Below are 27,213 nucleotides of genomic sequence, written 5' to 3' on the forward strand. Positions count from 1 at the left end.
GGTGATATTGAAGTTCATGTGTAAAGTATATTTCTAAAACTACCCATGAAAATATACTATGTATTTAATCCTGTTTTTGTTAGCAGTACCCCCTCCTCTTACCTGCTATTAGCACATGTTGGTATGGAGAAGGTTGGGGGAGAAAACGATCACACATTTGGTGGCATTTTCCCCCTTACCTTGGTGTAGATAAAACATGGAGAACTACAGAGCTATTTCCTTACATAAATATTTTTAACTCTTTCACTTACTATAGGATGTGTGTGTGCGTGTGCATGCATATCTATGTATTCCTTGTTTTTTTTAATCTATAGAAGAGATAATAGAAAAACGTTTAATGATTTTTCACCCATTAAAGTTGTAATCTATTTTAGTTCAACTGGAAATTAAAGCACATCATTGATTGACTTATGAGATTTTAAATAAATTTCTCAGATTGAAAAAAAATCCATATAAAAATCCAGATGTCTTTTCCTTTAGCTTTCTGAATGTTTGGTGCTTTCTACAGTGCATAGATTAATTTTACCTGAAAATTTTTGAAAGAGTATTCTCTCTTTTTTTCCTGTTTCTTTTTGTCAAGGTATGCAACCTCTCATGTATTCAGTTCAGGAAGCACTAAATGCCAGACCGTGGTGGACTCGTGTGGGGACGGACATTTGTTACTATAAGTAAGTATTCTAAGGATAGTAGGACATCAGTTTACAGAAGTGGGTATTAACCTCATTCTATTTCAATTTAAAGACTAAAAAGTAGAGCCGTTATTGCATTCTTTGAATTGTGGTGATTTGCTTTAGTATTACTTCTAATAGAGTCCTTTAAAATTTGAGATGGATTTGGCGGCATAGTTAGTGGAAATACAGTTGACCGTTTGATAACACAGGTTTGAATCGCACAGGTCCACCTTTATGTGGATTTTTTCCAGTAAATACCTGTACTGTTTTCGATCTATAGTTGGGAGTCCATAGATTTGGAGGGCCAACTGTATGCGTTGATCTGTGCCATTTTACATGGGAGACGAGTATCTGCTGATTTTGGTATCAACAGGGGTCCTGAAACCAGCCCCTGACAGATAGTGAGGGAAAACTGGTATAGTTAAGGTTTTGGAGAGTCAGAAGTTATACTTGGACTTTTGACTGGGCGGATGTCGGTTCCCCTGACGTCCATGTGTTCAAGGGTTAACTGTAAAATGTATCTTGTAGACAGATGGTTTAGGTCCAGATTTTTTGCCTCCACTGCGTGGATAGCTATGTGTTCTCAAGTTTTTTACCTTTAAAACTGGCAACTTCATTGAATAAAAATGAAATTAGAAATTCTAGAAAATACTTCTGGCCAGCATGGAGGCATAGGTAGATACACTTTGCCTCCTAACACAACCAAAGTAAGGACAACACCAAGTTTAAAAACAAGAAATAACCAGAACTTCCAGCATGTCAAACTGTATAGAAGTCTGACAGCCAGGAAGTTAAAGAAACATTCATCCAGACTGGTAGGAGGGGCAGAGACAGGCAGCCGGGGTGGAGAGGATGCGCAGCAAGGCAGTGGCTGGAGGACCTGTGTGGGCGAATTGGAGGCTGGTGGACTGGGCCATCCCACATTGGCATGCGGTTAAACCAGGAGGAACAACTGGGGAGTGAGACAGACCGTGTAACCCAGGGTTCCAGCATGGGGATAAAAAGCCGTAAAACCTGTGTAAAAACCTGTGGGAGTTGCAGCGGTGGGAGAAACTCCCAGCCTCACAGGAGACTTTGTTGGAGAGACCCACAGGGACCTAGAACGTACACAAACCAACCCACCCAGGAATCAGCACCAGAAGGGCCCAATTTGCTTGTGGGCAACAGGGGAAATGACTGAAAGCCGGAGGAGAGCCGAGCAAACAGCATTGTTCCCTCTTGGACACACCTTCCCCATGTACAGGACTACAACCCAGTGAAGCGGGTTGCCCCACCCTGGTGAATACCTACCTAAGGCTCTGCCCCTTACAACATAACAGGTGTGCCCAGACAAAGAAATACGGCCTAAAAGTAAGAACAGGGTCAAAGCTCCAGAAAAAGTGCTAAGCAACAAGGAGATAACCAGCCTATCAGATACAGAGTTCAAAACACTGGTAATCAGATGCTCACAGAAATGGTTGAATATGGTCGCAAAATAGAGGAAAAAATGAAGAGTATGCAAAGTATAATAAAGAAAAATATACAGGGAACCAACAGTGAAGGGAAGGAAACCGGGACTCAAATCAATGATTTGAAACAGAAGGAAAGAATAAACATTCAAACAGAACAGAAAGAGGAAACAAGAATTCAAAAAAATTGAGGAGAGGCTTAAGAACCTCCGGGACAACTTTAAACGTTCTAACATCCAAATTATCGGGGTGCCAGAAGAAGAAGTGGAAGAGCAAGAAATTGAACACTTATTTGAAAACATAATGAAGGAAAATTTCCCAATTAGGCAAAAGAAATAGACTTCCAGGAAGTCTAGTAAGCTCTGAGAGTCCCCCAAAATTTGGACCCATGGAAGCACACACCAAGGCACATCATAATTAAATTACCCAAGGTTAAAGATAAGGAGAGAATCTTAAAAACAGCAAGAGGAAAGGAGAGAGTCACCTACCAAGGAGTTTCCATAAGTCTATCAGCTGATTTCTCAAAAGAAACCTTGCAGGAAAGAAGGAGCTGGAAGTATTCAAAGTCATGAAAGGCAAGGACCTACATCCAAGATTATTCTCTCCAGCAAAGCTATCGTTTAGAATGGAAGGGCAGATAAAATGCTTCCCAGACCAGGTCAAGTTAAAGGAGTTTATCATCACCCAGCCCTTTTATGAAATGTTAAAGGGACTTACCTAAGAAATAGAAGATCAAAACTGAACAGTAAAATGATAACAACCTTACAGCTATCAACAACTGAACCTAAAAAAACCCCACAAAACAGAAACAAACTAAGCAAACAACTAGAACAGGAACAGAATCACAGAAATGGAGATCACATGGAGGATTATGAGTGGGGAAGGTCATCAGTCGGGGAGTGGTGGGGAGAATGGGGGAAAAGGTACAGGGAATAAGAAGCCTAAATGGGAGGTACAAAATAGACTGGGGGAGCTGAAGGATAGTATGGGAAATAGAGAAGCCAAAGAACTTTTATGTGTGACCCATGGATGTGAACTAAATGGGGGATGGAATGCTGGAGGGAAGGGGTAGTGGGTGGAGGGGGGTCAAGGGGTGAAAATGGGACCACTGTAATAGCATAATCAATAAAATCTACTTAAAGAAATTCTAGGAAATAACTTGTATTTATTTGTTGTTCTGATGACAGTAAGTACAATTCTTTTCTCTTCTGTACACAAGCGTTTACCTTGTTTTAATTTCCAAAATATTTTACCTGGACATGTATTCCACAGTTATGTTATGTCAGCTTATAGTTCAACTTTGACATCAAATAGGTGAACTACTTAACGAGTTAGGAATAAGTGCTACAAGTCATTTATTGCTTCAGTGGAGTAATTGGATTATTCTTCGGCTTCATTCTCAATAATCTAGAATTATATATCTTGCTTCCCTTTTTACTCTGTTTCTGCATGTAATATTTTCCAAATGGCATTCCACTGTTGAAGGCAGTTGACATCTCTGTTTCTTATCTGTTATTAATCTTAATCCTGACATTTTTGTTTAGGGGGTATTGACTTTTTTATATTGGGCTTAACTAGTGCTAATATAGTTGTATCAGTTAGAAGAAGACTTCTAAAATTACACTGTTTTTAATGGTTTATGACATGGCCTTGGAAAAACCTAGGTCTTAATTGCTGTTACTTCATGGGAAAGAAAGGGTTCCTTGGAATTCACATCAGTAGGGTTTTGCCCCTACTTTTATTTGCGACATAAATAGTAAATAAATGAGGAACAGAAATGTAAGGTTATATGTAACTCATCTGTACCTAAATAAACTTCATATTTATTTTAATGGTAGGCTAATGTAAAAGTACTCTCATCACCTATCCCTTTCTCGAAGTTGGGGTGAGGTGGTGATGATCTGGGCAGTGCTTGGTTAGCTCTTGGCAGAATAATTTAGATGGTGTCTTTCAGAAAGCAGTGTTCCTTTCACCTTTCTTCCCTTTTGCACAACAGAAATCATCAGTGAGTGCTTTTCTTCTTCACATTGTAAAGTTAGTGGTCGTAGCACGCTGGTAGTTGTTCTATGTAAGGGGTGGTGGCAAGGATTTTTGTTTCTTTCTTTCAGCTATTTCCAGCTCTGGAATTGGAATTTGGTCTCAATTCAACAGACATTTACTAATCATTTTCCATGTAATAAGCACTTCTCTAGTTGCTTTCTCAAGGCCTGAAAGCTAGATAGTGAGGCATTAGAATTTAGTTTTGCCTTGTGTCTTAGCTTTTTACATCTGTCAGGTCCTTTGATGCTTGTTTGTGTCATCTGTGAAATTGAGTAAAACTGCCTTCCCCCTGCATGTAAGAATAAAACCTGTGAACTGCCACATAGATATGACGTGCTGTAATTAAATCCTTTCCAAGTAGACGTTACACGTTGGAGGAAAGGAGTTGGTAAGGTGTATTCTGAAACTCATTTCGTATTTTCTTCAACTGTCGCACCTTGTCATCGAGTGTCTATTCAAGACAGATTGAGGGTTCAGCTAATGGACTGTATACCAGTTTCAGAATTCTGTGAGTGCATATAAATAATCTGCAGGCCATGGCTTTTCTTCATTTTGTGGCTTAAATAATACAAGATGAATTTTAGAAATTCAGTTGATGGACGAAACATTTTTAGCTCAACATATGTCTGTGATATTGAAAGTCTGAAAGTATGGAATGTGTCGGGGCACCCCAGGCATGTGCCCCGACTGGGAATTGAACCGGCAACCCTTTGGTTTGCGGGAGGATGCCCAGCCACCTGACCCATGCTGCCCGGAGCTCAAGTCTCTTTTTATAGAGTACTTAAGTTACACTTTTACAAACAATTTTTCCCTTTGAAGTTCTGTTTAATAAAATAGCAAGAAAAATCAGAGTTTTTGTACATATGTTATAAACAGTATATGCTTTTCTATTGCAGAAATCATTTCTCAAGAAGTTCAGTTGCTGCAGGTGGGCAAAAGGGAAAATCCTACTATACAATTACATTCACTGTCAATTTTCCACATAAAGATGATGTTTGCTACTTTGCTTATCACTATCCGTATACATATTCAACTTTGCAGGTGAGAACTCTTTAAGTTGTATAATGACTATTACTGTGTTATAGGTATATGTGTCAGGTAATAGAAGAAAAATTGCTTTATAAGAAAAAGATGTAGTGTTGAAAATTTTACATAATAATACAACATTTGTTGAAAACATTGAAGGGTGTAAATGGCAATGTAGTCTCTTTTTATTTAATAGAAAGAAATACTAAGGAAAGTTGACATAATTTTTGCTTTCTATCTTTGAAATCTACAAGCTCTCTTAAGATTCCTTGATTTCCAGATTTTAACTAGATGAGATTTCCAGGTGTTTAATTGGAAGCATTGAATATGATAGAAAACCTAACAGTAGAAAAATATGGGTGTAGTTTAAGTTTTCTGTAGGGAATTTATTTCTTTTAATGGTTTTACATGGAGTCCTAGATCCAGATTGCTTAGAATTTGGGGTACAAGAGTTGTTTTGTGGGTTCTCTTGAGATTTTTGATTATTTGTATTGTAAAACAAAGTAAAACAGGTGAATTCAAGTAATTACTGTGGTAGGTTTATTCTTAGAAGGTAATGTCTGTCCCCATAATCAAAGATCATGAAGATATGATCGATTTACCCAGGAAGAAGTTGGAGCACCGTGATTAGGACCAGGCTCCAAAATTATTACAGAGGGGAAACTGAGAGAGAAACGCACACTAAATGAGGCTCACTGTGTTTGATAAAGGTTACAACCTACATTCACTTGTTGATAGTTGTGCTGGAGGGAATGGGGTGCCAGGTGGAGGGGGGCAAGAGGGAAAAATTGGGACAACTGTAATAGCATAATCAATGTACTTAAAAATGAAAATTGAAAGGTTGCAAACCTACAGATGTCAAATCAGGCATCTCTCTGTGCTGAGTAACATAGCATCAGAACACACAGTGTTGTCATTGATAGGGTTATATGTGGCTCTTCTTTACTGATGTGTTCCTTTTTGGCATATTCTGGATTCCCCTACTTTCTTTGAACTCCATGACCTTTTCCAGGCATTGGCGTTGCTTCTCACTGGGACTTTTGCCAACCTTTTTCTAACTGGTGTCCTAAAATTCACTTCTATCCCCTTTCCTTTTTGTCTGTATTTTTTCCACACTGTAGCAAGAAGGCTCTTTGAAGGCAAATCTGACCATATAACTCCCCTGCTTTAAAACGCCTTAGTGATTTCTGTAGCCATTTGGACAAAGTCTAAATTCATACTGTGGTTCATTGAGTCATTCCTTTACTGTCTGCCACAACTTGTGCCATGTCCACATACTGTGTGAGCTATTATTTGCTTAATATTTATTATTTCATAGACTAAAATAATTTTCTCTTTAAAGTTTATTCTTATGCTAACTTAATATCCAGGAAATTATGGGTTTAATGGGTAGACATTTTTGTAATTCACAGTAGAATATGTGCCTATTGCATTCTTTAAAGGTCATCCACGTACCACTTAGTTATGTCAGTTCCCAGTGGTACATACACTACCCTTTAGGACAGACTGGTCTACCAAGCCCTTCTTTCTGTGTTGAATTCTGTTTCTCACTGTTTCTTTCTGGGGTAGCTGTGATGAATCTATTCCAGTTCTTTGAAATGCCCTGTCCTTCTTTAGTTTGCATTCTTCCTACACTTTCCTCTGCCTGTAGCATGTTTCTCTGCCCTCTTCACTCATCCTTTGGATCGCAGTTGAAATGTAATTTTCTTTCAGGAGAACTTGCCTCACTGCCCAGACTCAGCCAGGCTCCCCCCGCCTTATTACAAGCTATCACAGTGCTCTGCATTGTCCCTAGGGTAGGGTCCATTTACTCATTGTTATAGCCTCAGTGCCTGGCACAGTTTCTGGGCCAGAAATCGTGACCACACAGTAAATAGTGATTCTGTGAATGAGCATAGGCAAAAGTTTGGAAACCAACTAACTGTCTTAACATGAGGAATTGAATGATTTATATTCGGTATGACACTATACCATATCATAAATTAGTGATAAAAGAAGGTTATAAAACAGCATGTGTAATTACCGTTTTGTTAATATACACTGGCACTTGTTAGGAGTAATCTAAGTGATACAATTATGAGTGTTTAAAATTTTTTCTTTGTACTTTCTGCATCTTCTGGACATTTTACAATGAACCTATATTAAATTTGAAGTCAGGAAAATTTGTTAAAAAATTTGTGCAATGTAATTTTTATTCTGCATATTTTACATTGCTGTTGTTGGTCTACAGTCACAATTTCAAAATTCGGAAGGCTTTGAGAACCAAAAGCTTTTTCATAGTCCATTTGGCAGCAAAGCCTGGCCTAAATGGATGTGAGCTGATTTAGAATATTGATTCCACTTAGGGTGATGCTTTACATGTTTTGCTGTCGCTGACCCTGTTGGTGGCATTGCACATTCAGTGGTATGTGCACTGTATCTGTTCTCTTTCTTGAATCCCTCAAATACCAATGTTTAAACTACATCTGGCCCGTGAGGTTCCCAGAGAAGGGATTAGGAATCTGGTTGACTTAAAAAAATGTTTTTAATTGAATTTATTGGGGAGACATTGGTTAATAAAACTATATAGGTTTCATGTATAGTTCTAATACATCATCTACATATTGTATTGTGCTCACCACCCCAAGTCAGTTCTCCTTCCATCACCATTTATCTCCCCTTTATCCTCATCTCGCCCCCCCCCTCTGGTAATCACCATGCTGTGGTCTGTGTCTGTGAGGTATTTTCTTTCTTCTTAATCCCTCCACCTTTTCCACCAGCCCCCAGCCCTCTGACAGCTGTCAGTCTGTTCTCTGTATCTATAAGCCTGTTTCTATTTTGTTTGTTGGTTTATTTTGTTCATTAGAATGACTTTTAGTTATATGGTTATCTAGATGCATTTATTTCTGTTTATCACAGGGAGTTTTTAAATAATTGTATATTTTTACATTTTTATCCAGATGCATCTTCAAAAATTGGAATCGGCACACAACCCTCAGCAAATCTATTTTCGAAAAGATGTGTTATGTGAAACCCTGTCTGGAAACAGCTGTCCTTTGGTGACTATAACAGCAATGCCAGAGTCTAATTATTATGAACATATCTGTCAGTTCAGTAAGTCTGTCTTTTTCACTCAAAATGCCAGTCATTCTTACATTTTTCTCTGCTTTATATATATTTTGTAAGGGCAGTAGCACTAGGAGTAGGCATCGGAAGTCTTAGTGCCGTTACTGCCTAGCCCTGGGCCTGCTTCTGGGCCTGTTTCCTTATCTCAAAAATGAGAGAGCTGCGGGAGGTGATCTCTAAGGCCTCTTTTCATACTGATTCTCTGTAGTTCTTATCCTTGGAAGTCATAGCCAAGGTGTCATATCACACATTATTTTAAGAGCTTATGTAATAATACCATCAATTAAAAATTTATAGCTAGTTTTATTTATAAATAAAATCACCAGAAATTTGATACTAGCACTGAATAGCTACTTGTTTTTCCCTGACATTTTTTTTTTTAAAAGTTGCCTCAAATGTACAGCTGTGATAGAAAAAAAATAAGAAAACCGTTCTCATTTTGATGAAAAGGTTGAGTATTTTCAGGAAAGAGAAAGAGCTTGCTGTGAATGAAAATAGGGGCAGGTGAGCCGAGTGTTATTTTGCAGATATGTGTGTCTGCGTGTATAGTGAAAATAATGTTCTTTGTACATCTCTGAGCACAAACCTTTTTCTGTCGTACAATAGTGACAATAAAACAGGGATAAGAGAATTACTTGTATGATTAATGAAAATAAAACACACCTTGTGGCAAAAAATAAAACAGGGATAAGATTATATTTTCCTTCTTTTCCCAGTGACTTTACGAAAGTACATTTATATTTAAAACTTCCCCAACAACTTACTCTTTATAAAGCCAAAATTATATTAAAGAACTAGCTTTATATGCTAGATTAATCATTGGAAATAAGTGACTCAAATAGTATTTATTGATTAATAATTATATTATGAACTCCTTTAGGACACAGCTTACGTGGGTTTCATTTCTGTTTCCTCCCTGGGGCCTAGTACAGTGCTTGTTTATAGTAGGTGCATGGTGAACTCCACTATGAATTTGTATCAGAATTCACAGTTGAGTAGAAATATTTCTAAAGCCCCAGAGTCAAACATCATCCAAACTTTTAGTAGTTGTTCATTTTAATTTGAGTTTTTATGTGTGCTTTAGGAAATCGCCCGTACGTTTTCTTATCTGCTCGGGTACATCCTGGAGAAACTAATGCAAGTTGGGTAATGAAAGGAACATTGGAGTATCTCATGAGTAATAACCCTACTGCTCAGAGCTTACGAGAATGCTATATTTTTAAGATTGTCCCTATGCTAAATCCAGATGGTGTCATCAATGGAAAGTAAGTTAAGCAATAGTTACAGCAATATTACAGCTTATTGTGGTGGTCCTGTATAAAATTGTTGAAATAATATCATCCAGGGTACATTTGGAAAGCAAATCTAGTGGTTTTTCTAGAGCAAAGCAATTTTTGGTGTGGAATTCATTTAAGGTATGTTTTTGAAATGAAAATATATTTATATATTAGTATGGCATTGAAAATTCTGTATTCATGAGAATATTTCATAAAATGTATATCTTGAGTTATTTTAGAAAAGTTACAGTGTCAGGATATGAGAAAGATTTTTTTTAACATATCCTTTTATATTCCTTTTTTAATTTTGTCAATGGTGTGATCTTATTTTGTTGTAAAATTTAGAGTCTTCTGGGGTCTCTTTCCATTGGTACAGAGTATTGGCTCTATCTGCTCACTTCTTCCTGATGTGAGCAAGTACAGTTTCTGACAAGGAATTCTTTAACCTGGAGATACTAGAAAATACCACTTTTTAAGAGATGGTAGCTTATTGTTAGTATAGTTCATTTTTTATGGCAGTTAGGGTCGTCTTAGTGCTTCTAAAAGATGGGATTTGACACGAGAATCTCCAAAACTGAGGGTACCGTATTTTATTCAATAAATGTAACATGAACCTTTCCCATATTTTAGGAAATTTTTCAATAAAAAAGGATAATTTATTTTTAGATAGTTTATGGTAAAGAAACTGAAATAAAATATTATGTCTTGTTTTAATTCAGGAACATATCAACCAGTTAGAATTGTTTATATTTCTGTTATTACCTTCTGATTGCTTAAATTTTTATTCAATGGCTTTAATATTTAATACTTATTATTAAATGCAAATGTATTTGAATTTTTACAAGAATGTATACTTTTCATATAGTTATCTTAGGAGAGCCCAGATAGCACTTCTAATAATAACTAATACAATCAAAATACAAAATGTTAGTAAAACAAATTAATATTTTGTAGCCAGAATGGAAAATACGACCATTAATTTTTAGAGTATAGAATAAAATTCCAGAATTGAGAATGAATTTTCTCTGTAGCTTGAAAGTTTTGATTTCTGAGTATGAAAGCTTACCACTTTTAAATGCATGTAACACAGGATCTTGGACATAGCAGATGCTGAATAAATGATTATTTAATGACTAAAAAATGGATTTTGTTGGACCTACCGTTTATACCTCTTTGACATATTTAGTGGAATAGAATCATAAAATTAAATCACATATATGCAAGAGTTCATTGACGCCAGTGTTTGTCTGTCACTGTGCTTACGTATGTTCAGCCACCGCTGTTCTTTGAGTGGAGAGGATTTGAACAGACAGTGGCAAAGTCCGAATCCAGATTTACATCCTACAATTTACCACACTAAGGGGCTGCTGCAGTACCTGGCTGCGGTGAAGCGCGTACCACTGGTAAGTGGAATGTTTGTACTTTGTACAAAGACATCATTTTATTAATTAATGACTTAGTATTTTGTACATTATTTTCTGGTAATAAAAGCTAAGTGTTAATTTCAGAAACAATTTCTTTAAAATATTTTTTTTTCGGGAGGGAAGGAATGCGGCAGGCGGAAAACTTGGAAAGAAAAGAGCAGTGATCCCTTCCACCGAGAATGTGCTTTTTTCCGAGGAGTGGCAGTTGTGTGGATGCAGGTAGACTTTTTACGCGGGGACAAGTTCTTCCAGCATTTTTACCTGCACGTTCGGAGACAGTTGGGTGCATTGGTCCTTTCAGCAGAACCTGCCTTAGGCACTTAACCTTTCGTGGCTCAGGCACCCCAAGACAAAAAAAAAAAATGGCCCAAATGAAAGAACAGCTCAAAGCTCCAGAAAAAATACAACTAAGCGATGAAGAGATAGCCAGCCTATCAGATGCACAGTTCAAAACACTGGTAATCAGGATGCTCACAGAATTGGTTGAATTTGGTCACAAATTAGATGAAAAAATGAAGGCTATGCTGAGTGAAATGAAGGAAAATGTACAGGGAACCAACAGTGATGGGAAGGAAACTGGGACTCAAACCAACGGTGTGGACCAGAAGGAAGAAAGAAACATTCAACCAGAAAAGAATGAAGAAACAAGAATTCAAAAAAATGAGAAGAGGCTTAGGAACCTCCAGGACATCTTGAAACGTTCCAACATCCGAATTATAGGGGTACCAGAAGGAGAAGAGGAAGAGCAACAAATTGAAAACTTATTTGAACAAATAATGAAGGAGAACTTTCCCAATCTGGCAAAGGAAATAGACTTCCAGGAAGTCCAGGAAGCTCAGAGAGTCCCAAAGAAGCTGGACCCAAGGAGGAACACACCAAGGCACATCATAATTACATTAGCCAAGATTAAAGATAAGGAGAGAATCTTAAAAGCAGCAAGAGACAAGGGGACAGTTACCTATAAAGGAGTTCCCATAGGACTGTCAGCTGCTTTCTTAAAAGAAACTTTTCAGGCAAGAAGGGGCAGGAAAGAAGTATTCCAAGTCATGAAAGGCAAGGACCTACATCCAAGATTGCTCTATCCAGCAAAGCTTTCATTTAGAATGAAAGGGCAGATAAAGTGCTTCCCAGATAAGGTCAAGTTCAAGGAGTTCATCATCACCAAGCCCTTACTATATGAAATGTTAAAGGGAGTTACCTAAGAAAAAGAAGATCAAAAATATGAACAGTAAAAATGACAGCAAACTCACAGTTATTAACAACCACACCTAAAACAAAAACAAAAGAAAACTAAGCAAACAACTAGAACAGGAAAGAATCACAGAAATGGAGATCACATGGAGGGTTATCAGCAGGGGAGTGGGAGGGGGAGAGAGGGAGGAAAGGTACAGAGAATAAGTAGCATAAATGGTAGGTAGAAATAGACAGGGGGAGGTTAAGAATAGTATAGGAAATGTAGAAGCCAAAGAACTTACCTGTATGACCCATGGACATGAACTAAAGGGGGAGAATGTGGGTGGGAGGGGGTGTGCAGGGTGGAGGGGAATAGAGGGGGGAAAGTGGGACAACTAATAGCATAATCAATAAAATATATTATTAAAAAATATTTTTTCCTTATCAGTCACTCATGTATTAATCACAGTGTCAGATTAATATAATTTATTTATATTCCTATTTTATCAGATTTAATTTTTGTAATTCTCATGAGCTCTTTACTTTTTTTTTTGTTTATGAATATTGGTAAGTCCTGGTTGTAAGTTTTAGGTATTTAATGTCACTGTTTGAACAATACTAAAATACCAGTATTTTCCAAATTCTCAAACTAGTAAAAGTTTACATCTGAGCTCTGTAGTCAGCTCTGAAACCGGTAAGTTCTGAGTGCACACGCGAGGGAAAGGCAGTGTGGGCACGGTGGGAGACTCCACTGAACTGTGTACGTAGATTCTTCTGTTTTCAGCAGCTTTTGTTTAGAATGTGTCCATTCTGTTAGTGTTTCAATGAGTAAGTTTTCCTTTGGGAAAGAGAAACACTGCAGAGGGGCAAAATTGGCATGTGAGTCTCTATGTACTTCATTTTTCATTTTAAAATTAATACTCTTAAAAATTAAATTGAAACCATTTTAATGTTTTTTTAAAAAACTTAAATAATGCTCTTAAAAATTAAATTGAAAAGCATTTTCATGTTTTTTTAAATAAGATAAATATTGTAACAGCCCTTGGGGCAGTGATGACTACAGTTCTAGATTTGCCCTATAATTGGTTTTATCATTTTTTTAAATGGTGAATAGCCCTGACTGGCATGGCTCAGTTGCTTGAGCGTTGGTCCGCAAACTGAAAGGTCTCCAGTTCGATTCCTGGTCAGGGCACGTGACTGGGTTGCAGGCCTTGTCCTGGTTGGGGCGTGTGTGAGAGGCAGCCAGTTGATGTTTCTCATACACGTCAATGTTTCTCTCCTCTTTTTCCATCTCTTCCCCTTCTGTAAGATAAATATATACATAAAATATTTAAAAAGAATTAAAAAATAAAATGGTGAATAGTAGGCATAACAGAAAGAGTCGAATTCATGGCTTGATGCAGCACTTGCAGAAGACTTTCTAGCCGTTCTAGTAATCATAGATTCCTTTCCACAACTCAGTATTGCTATTTGTGTTGATCCTACTTGTTAAATGGTGGCTCAGTTACGATAAAAGGACCAAGGAACATAGACCTGTTTATTGGCTTAATAGTAACTAGATTTATGTGGCATTCTATGCATTTGAAGGTTTTTAATTGTTAACGTGTGTTATCTTTTCAAGGTTTATTGTGACTACCATGGCCACTCACGAAAGAAGAATGTATTTATGTACGGCTGCAGCATCAAAGAGACAGTGTGGCATACCAGTGCCAGCACAGCTCCCTGTGATGTCGTGGAAGACGTGGGGTACAGGGTAATTACCACGGATAGGTCGCGGGCTTTGAGTTTCAAACGTGCATACCAGTACAGAAATTAAAATAATTTCACATATGAACCACTCAGATTCAGTTCATGTTGCCATTTTCCTCTTATTGTTTCAGGCGTTTCTTCTAATTCTTTTGCTTTTCATGTTTAAATTTTTAATGTATTTGGGATTTATTTTATATGGGATGTGGAGGTCTAATTTTAGTTTCTCCATCTATAACCACTTATTAAACAGTATGTCCTTTCTCTGCTGACTTTATAAAGCTGTCTCTTGCGTACTAGTGTTTCTACACGTATGGTGTGCTGAGGGCTGAAATGAGATCTTCCTGCCTCAGGTCCTGTGTGCTTCCCATTTTGTCCCAGAGCATCTCCTGCTATATTTAGGCCTAAACAAGGACCACAGGTTATTTTTCAAAAAATGTTTCAGTGACACACTGCTGCTATTAGCAGAACTTCAAAGTACATTTTCTTTTTGGTTCTTTCTCTTCTTCCCCTTTTCCAAATAAATAAAATGATCAGGTACATAAAAAACAGAAACACTCCAGGAATACAAAGTAGTAATTGAAAATCATCTCTCAATTCACTACTAAGTAACCAATTTTACCATTCTGAGCACATTCATTCATAAATCTATACGTAGAGTATATGCGTTTTTTTGCAGTGCTCCACAGCAACTTGTTTTTTTTAAATCCTCACCCAAGAATGTGTTTATTGATTTCAGAGAGAGGGAAAAACATTGATGCGAGAGAGAAAAGTCGATAGGTTACCTCCCGAATGAGACCTGACCTGAGCTCGGACCTGCAGCCTTTGGTGTGGGGGACGACGCTGCAACTTGGCTGAGCCCCCAGCCAGGGCAGCAGCTTGTGTTTTCACACAGTGTGGGGTGGCCACCGCTCCCGGTCCCCGTGTGGAGATCTGCTTCAGTCTTTTTGACAATTACACAAGATTTCATTGTGCATTTTTGTTCTTATTGTACGGATGTACCAAAGTTTATTTATTCAGTCATTCCCCATTGGTGGCCATTTGATTAGTATTGTCAAATTGTCCTTCGTAAAGTTTACACAAATTGATGTTCCCCAATATAATGAATGATAGTGCTATTTCTCCACACCCTAATCACGTAATACTATTGTCCTTGCCAGGTTGAAGAAAAATCTGATGATTTAGTTTGTGAATCTATAATTTTACAGTAAAAAATGTTGTGGGCATTTTGACTGTGATTGTCTTAGCTTTAGTGATTAATTTGGGATGATTGACACAGGCAAATCTAAATTCCTTCATTTTTTAAACACGTTTTCTTCATATTTTTAAACATGGTTTTTCTTACATGGTTTTATTCTGTGTATTTGTTGCTACTATAAATGTGATAGTTTCTTCCATTCTATTTTCTGATCATTTGTGTAGGAAAGCAGAAAATTCTAAATTAGAAAGAGAATTATTTTGATGTGACCCTGCTCTAATCACATGAAAATTTTTAAGATTAAAAAATTCAGCAATTTTGTTTTAAAAAAGTCTTGAAATACTCTGTTTTATCATTCTTGTCTTTGCAGACTTTGCCTAAGATACTGAGCCATATTGCTCCAGCATTTTGCATGAGCAGCTGTAGCTTTGTAGTGGAAAAATCTAAAGAATCCACAGCACGTGTTGTGGTTTGGAGGGAGATAGGAGTACAAAGAAGCTATACCATGGAGAGTACTCTGTGTGGTTGTGATCAGGGAAAATACAAGGTAAAACATTTCAGGATTTCTAGCCATATTTGAAGTCTTTATTTTATGTTTATAATCCAATGCTTTTCAAGTATATATTCAACAATATGTTTGTTATCCTGAGTTATATGTAATTTATATATAATATATATAATATGCAATTGAATTATATGTAGTTATAAAAACATTTAAAAAAATTTATCTGAACTAAATAGCTTGCCTTGGATTCTCACAAAGTGTTTTTTTTTTAAAGATTTTATTTATTTTATTTTTAGAGAGAGAGGGAGGGAGGGATAAAGAGAGGGAAAGAAACATCAAATGGTTGCCTCTCACACATCCCCAACTGAGGACCTGGCCTGCAATTGAGGCATGTGCCCTGACTGGGAATCGAACCAGTGACCTTTCTGTTTGTAAGCCAATGCTCAATCCACTGAGCCACACCAGCCAGGGCAGATTCACACAAAGTCTTAAGTCTATTTATATTCATAATTTTTAAGAAAGCATATTGTGGTATACATTTAAATACTGATCAGTAATTTACTTCTGGCCAAGACAGAGGCATAGGTAGATGCACTATGCCTCTTCACACAAACAAATGAAGAACAACAACAAATTTAAAAACAAAAAATAACCAGATCTGCCAGAAAATAGAACTGTAAGGAAGTCTGACAACCAAGGAGTTAAAGAAAAAACATCCACCCAGACTGGTAGGAGGGATGGAGACGGACAGCCAGGGTGGAGACAATGCCCAGCAAGGTGGCGGCTGGCAGTTCCACATTTGCATTCGGATAAACCGGGAGGAACAATGGGGGATCGAGACAGATGGCACAACCCCGGGTTCTAGTGCAGGGAAATATAAGCCTCAAAACCTCTGACTTTAAAAACCTGTGTGGTAGCAGTGGCAGGAGAAACTCCTAGCCTCACAAGAGACTTTGTTGGAGAGACCCACAGTGTCCTTGAACATACATAAAACCACCCACCTAGGAATCAGCACCAGAAGTGTCCAATTTGCTTGTGGGAGCAGGGGAAGTGACTGAAAGCTGGAGGTGCACCGAGCAAACGGCATTGTTCCCTTTCGGACACCTCCCCCACGTACAACGCCGTGAAGTGGGTTCCCCCGCCCTGGTGAATACCTGAGACTCCACCCCTTACAACATAACAGGTGTGCCCAGACAAAGAAATATGGCCGAAATGAAAGAGCAGGGTCAAAGCTCCAGAAAAAGAACTAAGTGACTAGGAGATAGCCAACCTACCAGATGCACAGTTCAAAACACTGGTAGTCAGGATGATCACAGAAGTGGTTGAGTATGGTCATAAAATACAGGAAAAAGTGAAGGCTATGAAAAGTGAAATAAAGAAAAATATACAGGGAACCAACAGTGAAGGGAAGGAAACCAGGACTCAAATCAGTGATTTGAAGCAGAAGGAAGAATAAACATTCAACCAGAACATAATGAAGAAACAAGAATTCAAAAAATTGAGGAGAGGCTTAGGAACCTCCCGGACAACTTGAAACATTCCAACATCTGAATCACAGGGATGCCAGAAAGAGAAGAGGAAGAGCAGGAGATTGAAAAGTTATTTGAACAAATAATGAAGGAGAACTTTCCCAATCTGGCAAAGGAAATAGACTTGCAGGAAGTCCAGCAAGCTCAGAGGGTCCCAAAGAAGTTGGACCCAAGGAAGCACACACCAAAGCACATTGTAATTACATTAGCCAAGGTTAAAGATAAGGAGAGAATCTTAAAAGCAACAAGAGAAAAGGAGACAGTTACCTACAAAGGAATTCCCATAAGACTGTCAGCTGATTTCTCCAAAGAAACCTTAGAGGCCAGAAGGGGCTGGAAAGAAGCATTCAAAGTGATGAAAGGCAAGAACCCACATCCTTACCTCTCTGCAGCAAAGCTATCATTTAGAATGGAAGGGCGGATAAAGTGCTTCCCAGATAAGGTCAAGTAAAAGGAGTTCATCATCACCCAGCCCTTATTATATGAAATGTTAAAGGGACTTATCTAAGAAGTAGAGGATGATCAAAAATATGAACAGTGAAATGACAACAAACTCACAACTATCAACAACTGAACCTAAAAAAAACAAAAACAAAGTAACTTAGTACAGGAACAGAATCACAGAAATGGAGATCACATGGAGAGTTATCAGCAGGGAGAGGGTGAAGGGAGAATGGGGGAAAAGGTACAGGGAATAAGAAGCCTAAATGGTAGTTACAAAATAGACAGGGGAGGTTAAGAATATTATGGGAATTGGAGAAGCCAAAGAACTTATATGTACGACCCATGGACATGAACTAAGGGTGGGGGGAATGCTGGAGGGAAGAGGGGTACTGTAATAGCATAATCAATAAAATATAGTTTAAAAAAGTAAATAGTGATTAGTAATTTATAATTGTGCACGTAGTACATTATTAATAAAATTTTTCTATCATTTTAATTTGTTGGATGTAAATATATTTTTATACATAGAAATGAATACTTATTTATAAAGTTTTTATATTTAGCTTTTTGTGTATGACTTTTAAATGCATATCCCTTCACTACATATTTTTTTTTTTTTTACTAAGACTGCTCTTCTGTAGTGCCATAGGCTTTTATTGGAAATAAGCTCTGTTTTAAACTTTACTTTTGAAATTGAAGACTAATAAAATGTTAGGTGACTTTGAACTTTTTAATTTTAAATATTGAGAACTTAGTGGCAGTGAATTAGACTTCAGATAAGCAACAGCGAACCTGGGTGTCTTCTTGCCGTGGCGCAGAAAGGTTTTCAGGTGCCCTCCTAATTACGCCACTCCTGCTGTGTTTTGTTTTGGGTTTCGGCATAGGGCAAGAGGAAACTGCATCTAATAGTGACTTTCATATGCCTCCCATAAAGATAATTATAACTTTATGTTTGAAAGGGGCTAAAAATCTTCCAGTTAGTTAGTATTAAGAACTAACCACATTACAGTTGATGTCAGAATGTTTAAGCTGTTTGTGACGAGCTGGAAGAAAGTTGTGTAGACTTTGTAGTTGACCTTCACACTTTTGGGGCCTGGTAGAGTAGACCTGAATGACATTTCAGTGCCTTCTGTGTGAAGTTGACCACCGTGTACTCTTCCAAAGTGTAAAAATATCTTTTGAATTCTCTTCAAATACTGTGAAACGGTGACTTCTAGTTTACCGAGGGCATGATGGCCGTGGGAGGTGAAATGGGGCAGAGCCCGCCCCGTTCCAGCCCCACCCCTGTCCCCTTGACATTGCTGCGGTGGACTGCCTTGCCGAGGCTCACGGAAACTCCTGTGCGGAAGCGTGTCTTACTAAGCCAAGTTGTTTTTTTAATGTCTAAAATTCAATGTTTTGATCATAACATTTTTTTTCCTTTTTTTTTTTTTTTTACCTTGATTAATGTTTGTTTTTTAGAGTAGTTTTAGATTCACTGAAACATTGAGTGGAAAGTACAAAATTCCCATGTACCTCCATCCCCCCATGTGCATATAATATGTACTTTTCAAACTTACTAATATTAGCTGATAAGTGGTGTGATTATATTTTTAAAAAGATTTTTTTCTCCCTGAAGAATGTCTTGTATTACTGTATTTTAGATTGTAAATGTTCTTATAATTTTCTATGAACTAATTTAGAAATAGGCATAATCTTTCTAAAGATTTTAAATGAACAAGGCAGTTGAATGTTCTAATTCAATTTTACACAGGTCACATTTCCTAGAATATTTGGAGATGCCAAACTCTTTACATGATCAATCTATCAACCAGTCATTATTATAAAGGCATGTAGGTTGGGTAATAGTTTTTACAATTTGTTCTCTTCCGTTACCCTGTGTTTTTGGCCCTTTCATTGAAAAGTTGTTTTACAGTACCTTCTCTCTAAATGACATCAGCACTCATGTATAGCTGCAACTTTTATTGATGTAAGAATTTCACTTATTTTAGACATTCATTTTTATCTGAAAATTAAATGATAAGCAAAATGTTGATTTACACTCAAATTTTATCCCTTTTATGTGGTTACATTTAACTTCTGGTAAACCTTATAATGTTCATTGAAAAACTCATGTAAAAAAGGGTGTGGGGGTTGTGGTACAATTTTCTCTTTGCTTTAGTAGACAAAATTTGAGATGGGCATTCTTAATTGACATGGAACAATAGGAACTTAGTTTACCGCTCCCTTGTTGGCTTAGACCAATGTGGTAGTGTTTGATATTTTTTAACATAGTTATCTTTTTGTTTATTATACAGCAAAAGTACCTCTAAGGTAATGTTCAAGTATATAAATTGGAGCCTTGATTTTAACAGTACAATATATCAACACTGGCACCTGAAGTAGTAGATAACAAGAAATATTACGAAGATCTTGTAAAAATATTTTTTCACACATGAACTCTAAGAGTAACATAAAAACACAATGTTATGTATTTTTTCTCCCCAGTGTATTGGTGAAAATAGCTGCATTTGGTGATTAAGAATAGACAGTTTAGAAATGGTTTTTTAAGACAGTTTCCTTTGTGACTTAGAATATCTGACATTGTTAAGACATTGCATTTTTGAGCCCTAGGTCCATACCAAATCATAATCTTTTGATTGTATTAATATAGTTAAAAACTACTCTTATGTGATTTTAATGAGAAACGGCAGGGTGATAGCAAACATCCTATTACACATAGAATGCTGCTTTATTTCCAGGGCTTACAGATTGGTACTCGAGAACTGGAAGAGATGGGAGCGAAATTTTGTGTTGGTTTGTTGCGTTTGAAAAGACTGACATCCCCACTGGAATATAACGTGCCTTCCAGCCTGCTTGACTTTGAAAACGACTTGATTGACTCGAGCTGCAAAGTAACTAGGTGAGACACACTTGTTTTATTCTGTGGCTACCTTGCAGTACACTTCGCTAAGTTAGTTAAGCCTAGGAAAGGCACAGAGATTTTGACCGCCAAGGGCATGTTTAAGATTACTATAATTAAATTTACACATTACTGTTTGTTCCAAATTGTGATAATACTCTTGATTTTTTAAACATTAATATTTGGATGAAATTTTAATGAAGTAGTCTTATATTTTGAATGTTTTTTTTTTTTAGTGGAAAACTACTTATATCAGCTAATACCTAAATTAAGAGGGTTTGGAGTTAGGACTCATACTTTAAAAGAAATTTAATTTTGTTGCTGTCTACGCATATCAGATAACTTTCCAATAAACTTCTGGTTTTATATACCAGAAACAGCTAATTTAGTATCCCTTTGAAAATTTAACTACATCTACCAAATATTCTTCTGAATAGGTAAATTTTTGTCCCTAAAATTCAATGTATATAAAATTTGATCAGCTATAGGATCAGAGATAATTCAGTATCATAGTTCTTAATCATAACATCAGAACTTAGCATTTTACAGTTTGATGTATACGGGTAAGAACACGCCCTCTGTACAGAGCCGTCATTTTAGTTTTTAGACGTTGCCGTGCTCTGGTATGCATACCAGTTTGGCAGTTTCAGGTGTAGTAGAACATTAATTAGAGCTCTGTTCTTGATAGTGTGGTAGTTGACAGAGTGGCCGCCTGAATTGTTCCCCCGGAAAGTGCCTGCTAAACACTAACGGAGACTAGCATGAAGATTGGTAGTTGTTCTCATGGACGCTTAGAAACCTCCTTTTAAGTTATTTCATCTATTCTTTCCCCCCAGCTTTGTTGAGGTATAATTCCCAGATGAAATTGTAACATATTTAAAGTATACAGTGTGATTTGATATATGCATACATCGTGAAGTGATTTCCCCTATTGAGTTATTGACATATCCACCCATTACCTCATATGTTGGTGTGTGTGTGTGTGTGTGTGTGTGAGAGAGAGAGAGAGAGGAGAGAGAGAGAGAGAGAATGAATATTTAAGTTCTACTCTGTTAGCCGATTTCTGTTGAACAATCCAGTCTTATCACCTGCAGTCGCCATCACTTCCTCAGGCCTTACTCATCTTACAGCTGAAGTACGTGCCCTTTCACCAGCCTCGCCCTGTGTCCCCACCCTCAGCCCTTGGCCACCACTCTAACTCTGTTTCCTTGAGTTCCATTTTTTTTCTTTTAGATTTCACATTTAAGTGACACCATGCAGTGTTTTTCTTTGTCTGGCTTATTTCGCTTAGCATAATGGCCTCTAGGTTCATCCATGTTGCAGCAAATTAAAAGATTTCCTCCCTTTTTTAAGGCTGAATAATATTCCATTGTATATCTACTTACCACATTTTCTTTATCCATCTCTCCATCAATGGACACTTAGGTTGTTTCCACATTTGGCTGTTGGGAATAATCCTGCTTTGAGCATTGGTGTACAGGTCTCCCTCTGAGATAATGATACTGCTTCCTTTGGATATTTGCCAGAAGTGGGATTGCTGGGCCATATGGTAGTTCTCTTTCTAATTTCTTGAAGAACCTCCACACTTTTTCATAGTGGCGATGCCAGTTTATATTTCCTCCAGCAGTGCACAGGGTTCCCTTTACTCTACTTGCTCACTGTCATTTGTTATCTCTTATCTTCGGGGTAATAGCCACCCTAACCCATGTGAAATAGTATCTCATTGTCATTTTGGTTTGCATTTACTTGATGATTAGTGATGCTGAGTGCCTTTTCATGTACCTGTTGGCCATTTGTATGTCTCCTTTGGAAAATGTCTACTTAGGTCTTTTTCCCATTTTTAAATTGGTTTATTTATTTATTTATTTGCTTTTGAATTATGTGAGTTCCTTTTATACTTTGGATATAATACCCTTAATAAGATAATGTGGTTTGCAGGTATTTTCTCTCATTCCATAGGTTGCCTTCCTTTTCATTTTTCTCGATAGATTCCTTTGCTGTGCAAACACGTTTTAGTTTGATGTAGTCCTACTTGTTTACCTGGCCTTTACACTTGAGAAAGACTGGTGCTTGGAGAGAGTGGCTTGCGCAGGGTCACGCAGTTGGTTAGTCGAAGCGTAGAGCACAAGAGAATTTCTGACTCCATGTGGAGTGTTTTGCTTCTTTTGCTTGTATAGGTAATAGCTGAAGATCTGCATTCTGACATCTCCGATGCCCAGTCAGCTCTAATGGATGCGTACACGGGTGCCCGTGTGAGGAAGGTGGTGAATTCTTCAGGGTTAATTTTGTGCAGTGCTTAATAGTTTAATATAAAGATAGCCTGAAAACTTTGAATTTGAATGAAGCACAATTTTTCCTATCATTAGGAAATAGTGCAGTTATACAGAATGGGAGAACATAAATGCTGATACATCTGCTAAGGGGTTAATATCCAAAATTTATAAAGTACTTACAAAACTCAATACTAAAAAACCAAACAACCCTATTAAAAAATGGGCAAAGGACCCGAATAGATAATTCTCCAAAGAGGGTATACAGATGGCCAATAGACATATGAAAAGATGCCCAACATAACTAATCATCAGAGAAATGCAAATTAAAACCACAAAGAGATAGCATCTCACACCTGTCAGAACGGCTATCATCAGTAAATCAACAAACAACAAATGCTGGTGAAGATGTGGAGAAAGGGGAACCCTTTAGCACTGTTGGTGGGAATGCGGCCAACGTGGAAAGCAGTATGGAGATACCTCAAAAAACTAAAAATGGATCTGCCTTTTACCCAGCTCTCCCACTTCTGGGAATATATCTGAAGGAACCCAAGACACAAAGTGGAAAGAATGTAAGCATACCTGTGTTCATTGCGGCGTTACTTACAATCGCCAAGATATGGAAGCAGCCAAGTGTCCATCAGTACATGAGTAGATAAAAAACTATGGGACATTTACACAATGGAATACTACTTGGCCATAAAAAAGAAGAAAATTTTACCCTTTGTAACAGTATGGATGGACCTGGAGAACATTATGCTAAATGAAATAAGCCAGTCAGAGAAAGACAAATACCATATGATTCACTCATATGTGGAATCTAGTGAACAACTGAACTAACAAGCAAAATAGAAACAGACTCATAGACGGAGAGCAGGTGACAGCTAGTGGGGGAGGGTGAAGTTAGGGGGTGGAGGGATTGAGCAAAAAGGAAAAAGACTCATGGGCATGGACCACAGTGTGGTGATTGCTGGGGGTAGGGGAGTATAAGGGGACTAAAGAGTAATGGAAAAAAATACAATAAAGATTAAAAAAGAAAACAGCTGCAATTACAAACTTTTCTGCATCATAATGATGCTCTGCCCTGGAGAACTTCAACGTCTTCATCTTGTGAGAAGGCCCTTTAGGCGAAGGTTTTCATATTTTTCTTGAATTAGCACGAGGAAGATTTGTTTTTGGACTAACGTGCTATTCTCTTTTAGAATGAAATGTTTCTTATTGAATTGTTTTTTGCATAGACACCTTTACACTAAGAACAAAAATCTAGAATAGAAGGATGTTAAGGCAGATGTATATAGTACAGCTGTCAGAGAATGAAGCGAAAACAGGGCAAACGGAGTGAACTTACCTGAAGAAAATGAGGTAAATGAGGAAATTGTGGTGGGAAAACAAAGTGATAGAAATGAGAAAGAATAAATGCTGATTAGACATTATGTATGATTGAAATAATATTTGAATTCCTATCTGCTAATGGAAGATTATTTTATAATCCTAGGGCAAGTACCTTAAAGTCTTGCTCTTAAATTAAGACTGTTGTGCTATCATGTGTCTGAAGATACTTCCTAAATTGTGACGTGCTTAAAACATGTGTTGGAATTCTTAATAAAAGTAAAACTGAATTGCTGTGATTGATCTTGTGTCTGGAGGTGTTTTTTTTTTTTCTTTTACTAAAGTAAAACCAGTGGGCTGGGGTAATTTGAAAGTCAAGCATTTGTTTAGGGCCTACAATGTGTCAGGCACCTCGGGGAGTTAGCAGGTGGTGTAAGATGGCAAAGTCACAGCTCCAGACCGTAAAATGCTTATGATTTAGTACTGAGAATGCGGGTGCAGCCCCTGTGGGACCAGTAGATGGTTTCAGCTGCATCTGACGAGGGATGAGACAGAATGTTAGTGCAGGGTACAAAGGGAATATGGAGAAAGGGCTCTTATCCCAAGATGGGCTTTAAGAAAGGAAGAACACCTAAAGCTAAGCACAAGCTGTGGTTTGAAAGAGGTATGAGTGGTGAGGGGAAGAAAGGTGGGAAGTAGGTCCTAAGCAGAGGAAACAATGTCAGTGAAGACTTGTGAGGCAAGGAGTGGTCTGGAAAATGATTGGCAGGACTAGCTTGCTGAGAATTTTTTTTTTTTTTTGACTCACTGAGTAAATGATACTGAGAAACCACAAGAGGAGCAGACATAATCAGGAGAACAGGGAGTTCAGTTGTGAGCACGTGACATTCACACGGTGCATGTGAGACAGCCTTGTGAATGTACGAGCAAGTCCCTGTGTTCATAGGGAAAGTTCAGGGGAGAAGTCGGGGCTAGAAATTTGGATTCGGAAATGATCAGAATGTAAATTAAAGTATATGAGCTCACTCAAAGAGGGCATGCATGTAAGAAAGAGCAGAGCATTCGTACAAGCACCTGTTTTTGAGGCACACCCAAGGGATGAAGAGCACTTGATCAACATTAAGAAGAGAGAGGGGAGTGTCCGAATTTCCACCACAGTTAAGTACAGCAGAGAGATCTAGGAAAAATGGACTAGAAAGTGGCAACTGGAATAGCAGTAAGAAGGCTGCTTTCAGCAGAGTGATGGGGATGGGTGTTAATCTTCCCTCCCTTTCCCCCGTCTCAGTATTCCCCCAGTTCCTTAGACCTAGAGCTGATCACTCCTCCCTTGTCACCTGACACCCTCTAAACACACGCATGTGTAAGTTGGCGCTGATGGCCCATCACCATTGCTGGATGCAGTCTGTGCTAGGAATGTGATTTTAGTAGGAGCTGCAGAAACAAGAGTCAGTTATCAGGGCCAGTACAGGTCACAGAAGGAATAAGAGGATGACACTGGTCCACCCCTGGATAAAAGGGTGAGTGATGCCAGAACATGAATGGAGTTCGTGTCACAGCGTACGCATGAGCCAAGATGCGGAACTGACAGGATCAATTATTTGGATCCAGCCAATTATTTGGATTCCTTATTATGGAATTTCTTTTATATTTCCAGGAGCCTGCCTTCCCATTGTGCTTCTCTTGTCCTAAACATGCTTTTCAGCATCTGATGGCAGCATTCATCCAAGTATCCTTGCTGTCAAGGAGCTTTTTGGGCTTGATCCTGGGCATCTTTGTTGCTCCTAAATCATACTCTCTCCGTCTGTTCCCTCTTTGATTTACAGATTATACTACTAGGCTTTTTCTTTAATCCCTTTTCCTTAGCTCAGATTGATTAATTTTCTAGTATCCAGCTTCCCATATAGGACCAGGTTCCTGCTCTGACCCCCATGTAGTGGCTGGACTTCTTGCAACCAGTGGAGTGGGGTCTGTGGAATTCTGCACTCTGTGGGTCTGAACGATGCTTGCCTGCTCACCCACCCACCCACCGCGTGGACTTGGTACTCTTCCTTCCTGTGGGGAGAGCCCGTGATGCTGCCGGGCATCTGCACCTCCCCGGCCGCTGTGCCTCATCACAGTGGAGTCAGCCTCTGCACTCTGGGTTGGTTTGCCCTGCCCCTGTACCAGTGTACTCCATGGCTTTGAGCAAATCTGTTTCCTTCCGTCTCTTTCCACGATCATTTCTCGTTATGATAGTCTCCAGGAAGAACAGAGCAAGTATGTGGCAAGAGATTAGTCTTTTCTTACTTTCTCGCCTCACTTCCCTCTTCCCACCTCCTTTGCTTCAACTAGTCTTCTATCTATTGTTAGAATTAACCTAGGACACCCTGTAAATGTGAAATACCAAGGTCAAGCAGAAGGAATGAGCTACATGTTTTTTAAAAATAGAGTAATTGTCATTTTACAAGGCAAATACTTTTTTTTGTAATTTAACTTTTTTCCCTGAAGATATTCAGAGCGATGGTGAATATTTAGGTGCATAATTGAAAGCTGTGCATTTGTTCTCGTGCATGTGAGGTTGTATTAAAGTCTCACGCAACCCTCCAAGGTGCTCAGCTTGGTTTAGCAGGACAGCTCTATCACAGTGCTTGTAAGAGCAGTGTTGCTGTATATAAGATCAGGGTGGTTTTGCAATATATTTTTCTCTTTTCTATAATGAACAAAATTAAAACAATTCTAGGAAAAAGAATACTCTCACCAGATGAGTTTTGCTTTCTCTTCCCAGAAAATTAGAACCATATAATCCATCCACTTGTCTTTCTTGCCCGAACTTCCAGATATCTGAACCGAATGTATTGTTGTTGCCGGAATTCTTTCATTTTGGATGTTTAATGACATCTGCTTCTCTGCTCGTTTTAACAGATTATTGTTCCTTTTTGATTGTCTGATTTTATAGCTTTTCATTGCATCAGCAATGGGAAATCCCTTGGAAACAGGTCTGATATAAACAAACATACCTCTGTATGAAATTAAGATAGTTTGGGTCACAAAATGGGGACATTGAAATGTTGCCGTAGTGTTTCTTTGATGTGGGGTGTGTACATGTGTGTGCCTCTGTGCGGGGTGTGTGTGTGTGTAAAAATCTCC

At 38.0% G+C, this 27,213-nt stretch overlaps 1 protein-coding gene across 9 annotated transcripts in view; it reads left to right on the top strand.

Annotated features, from left to right (window-relative positions):
* Nucleotides 1-27,213, top strand: part of AGTPBP1 (ATP/GTP binding carboxypeptidase 1) — a 155,202-nt gene that overhangs the window by 117,531 nt on the left and 10,458 nt on the right. For all 9 annotated transcript variants that reach the window (XM_053923435.2, XM_053923446.2, XM_053923450.1 and 6 more), the window contains 8 exons: nt 581-668; nt 5,056-5,200; nt 8,125-8,278; nt 9,375-9,555; nt 10,841-10,970; nt 13,786-13,917; nt 15,479-15,655; nt 20,328-20,488. In XM_053923435.2, the coding sequence (XP_053779410.1) occupies nt 581-668; nt 5,056-5,200; nt 8,125-8,278; nt 9,375-9,555; nt 10,841-10,970; nt 13,786-13,917; nt 15,479-15,655; nt 20,328-20,488 (1,168 nt within the window). The remainder of the gene's footprint in view (nt 1-580; nt 669-5,055; nt 5,201-8,124; nt 8,279-9,374; nt 9,556-10,840; nt 10,971-13,785; nt 13,918-15,478; nt 15,656-20,327; nt 20,489-27,213) is intronic.

The sequence above is a fragment of the Desmodus rotundus genome, chromosome 1 (assembly GCF_022682495.2).
Source record: "Desmodus rotundus isolate HL8 chromosome 1, HLdesRot8A.1, whole genome shotgun sequence".
Taxonomy (NCBI): Eukaryota; Metazoa; Chordata; class Mammalia; order Chiroptera; family Phyllostomidae; genus Desmodus; species Desmodus rotundus.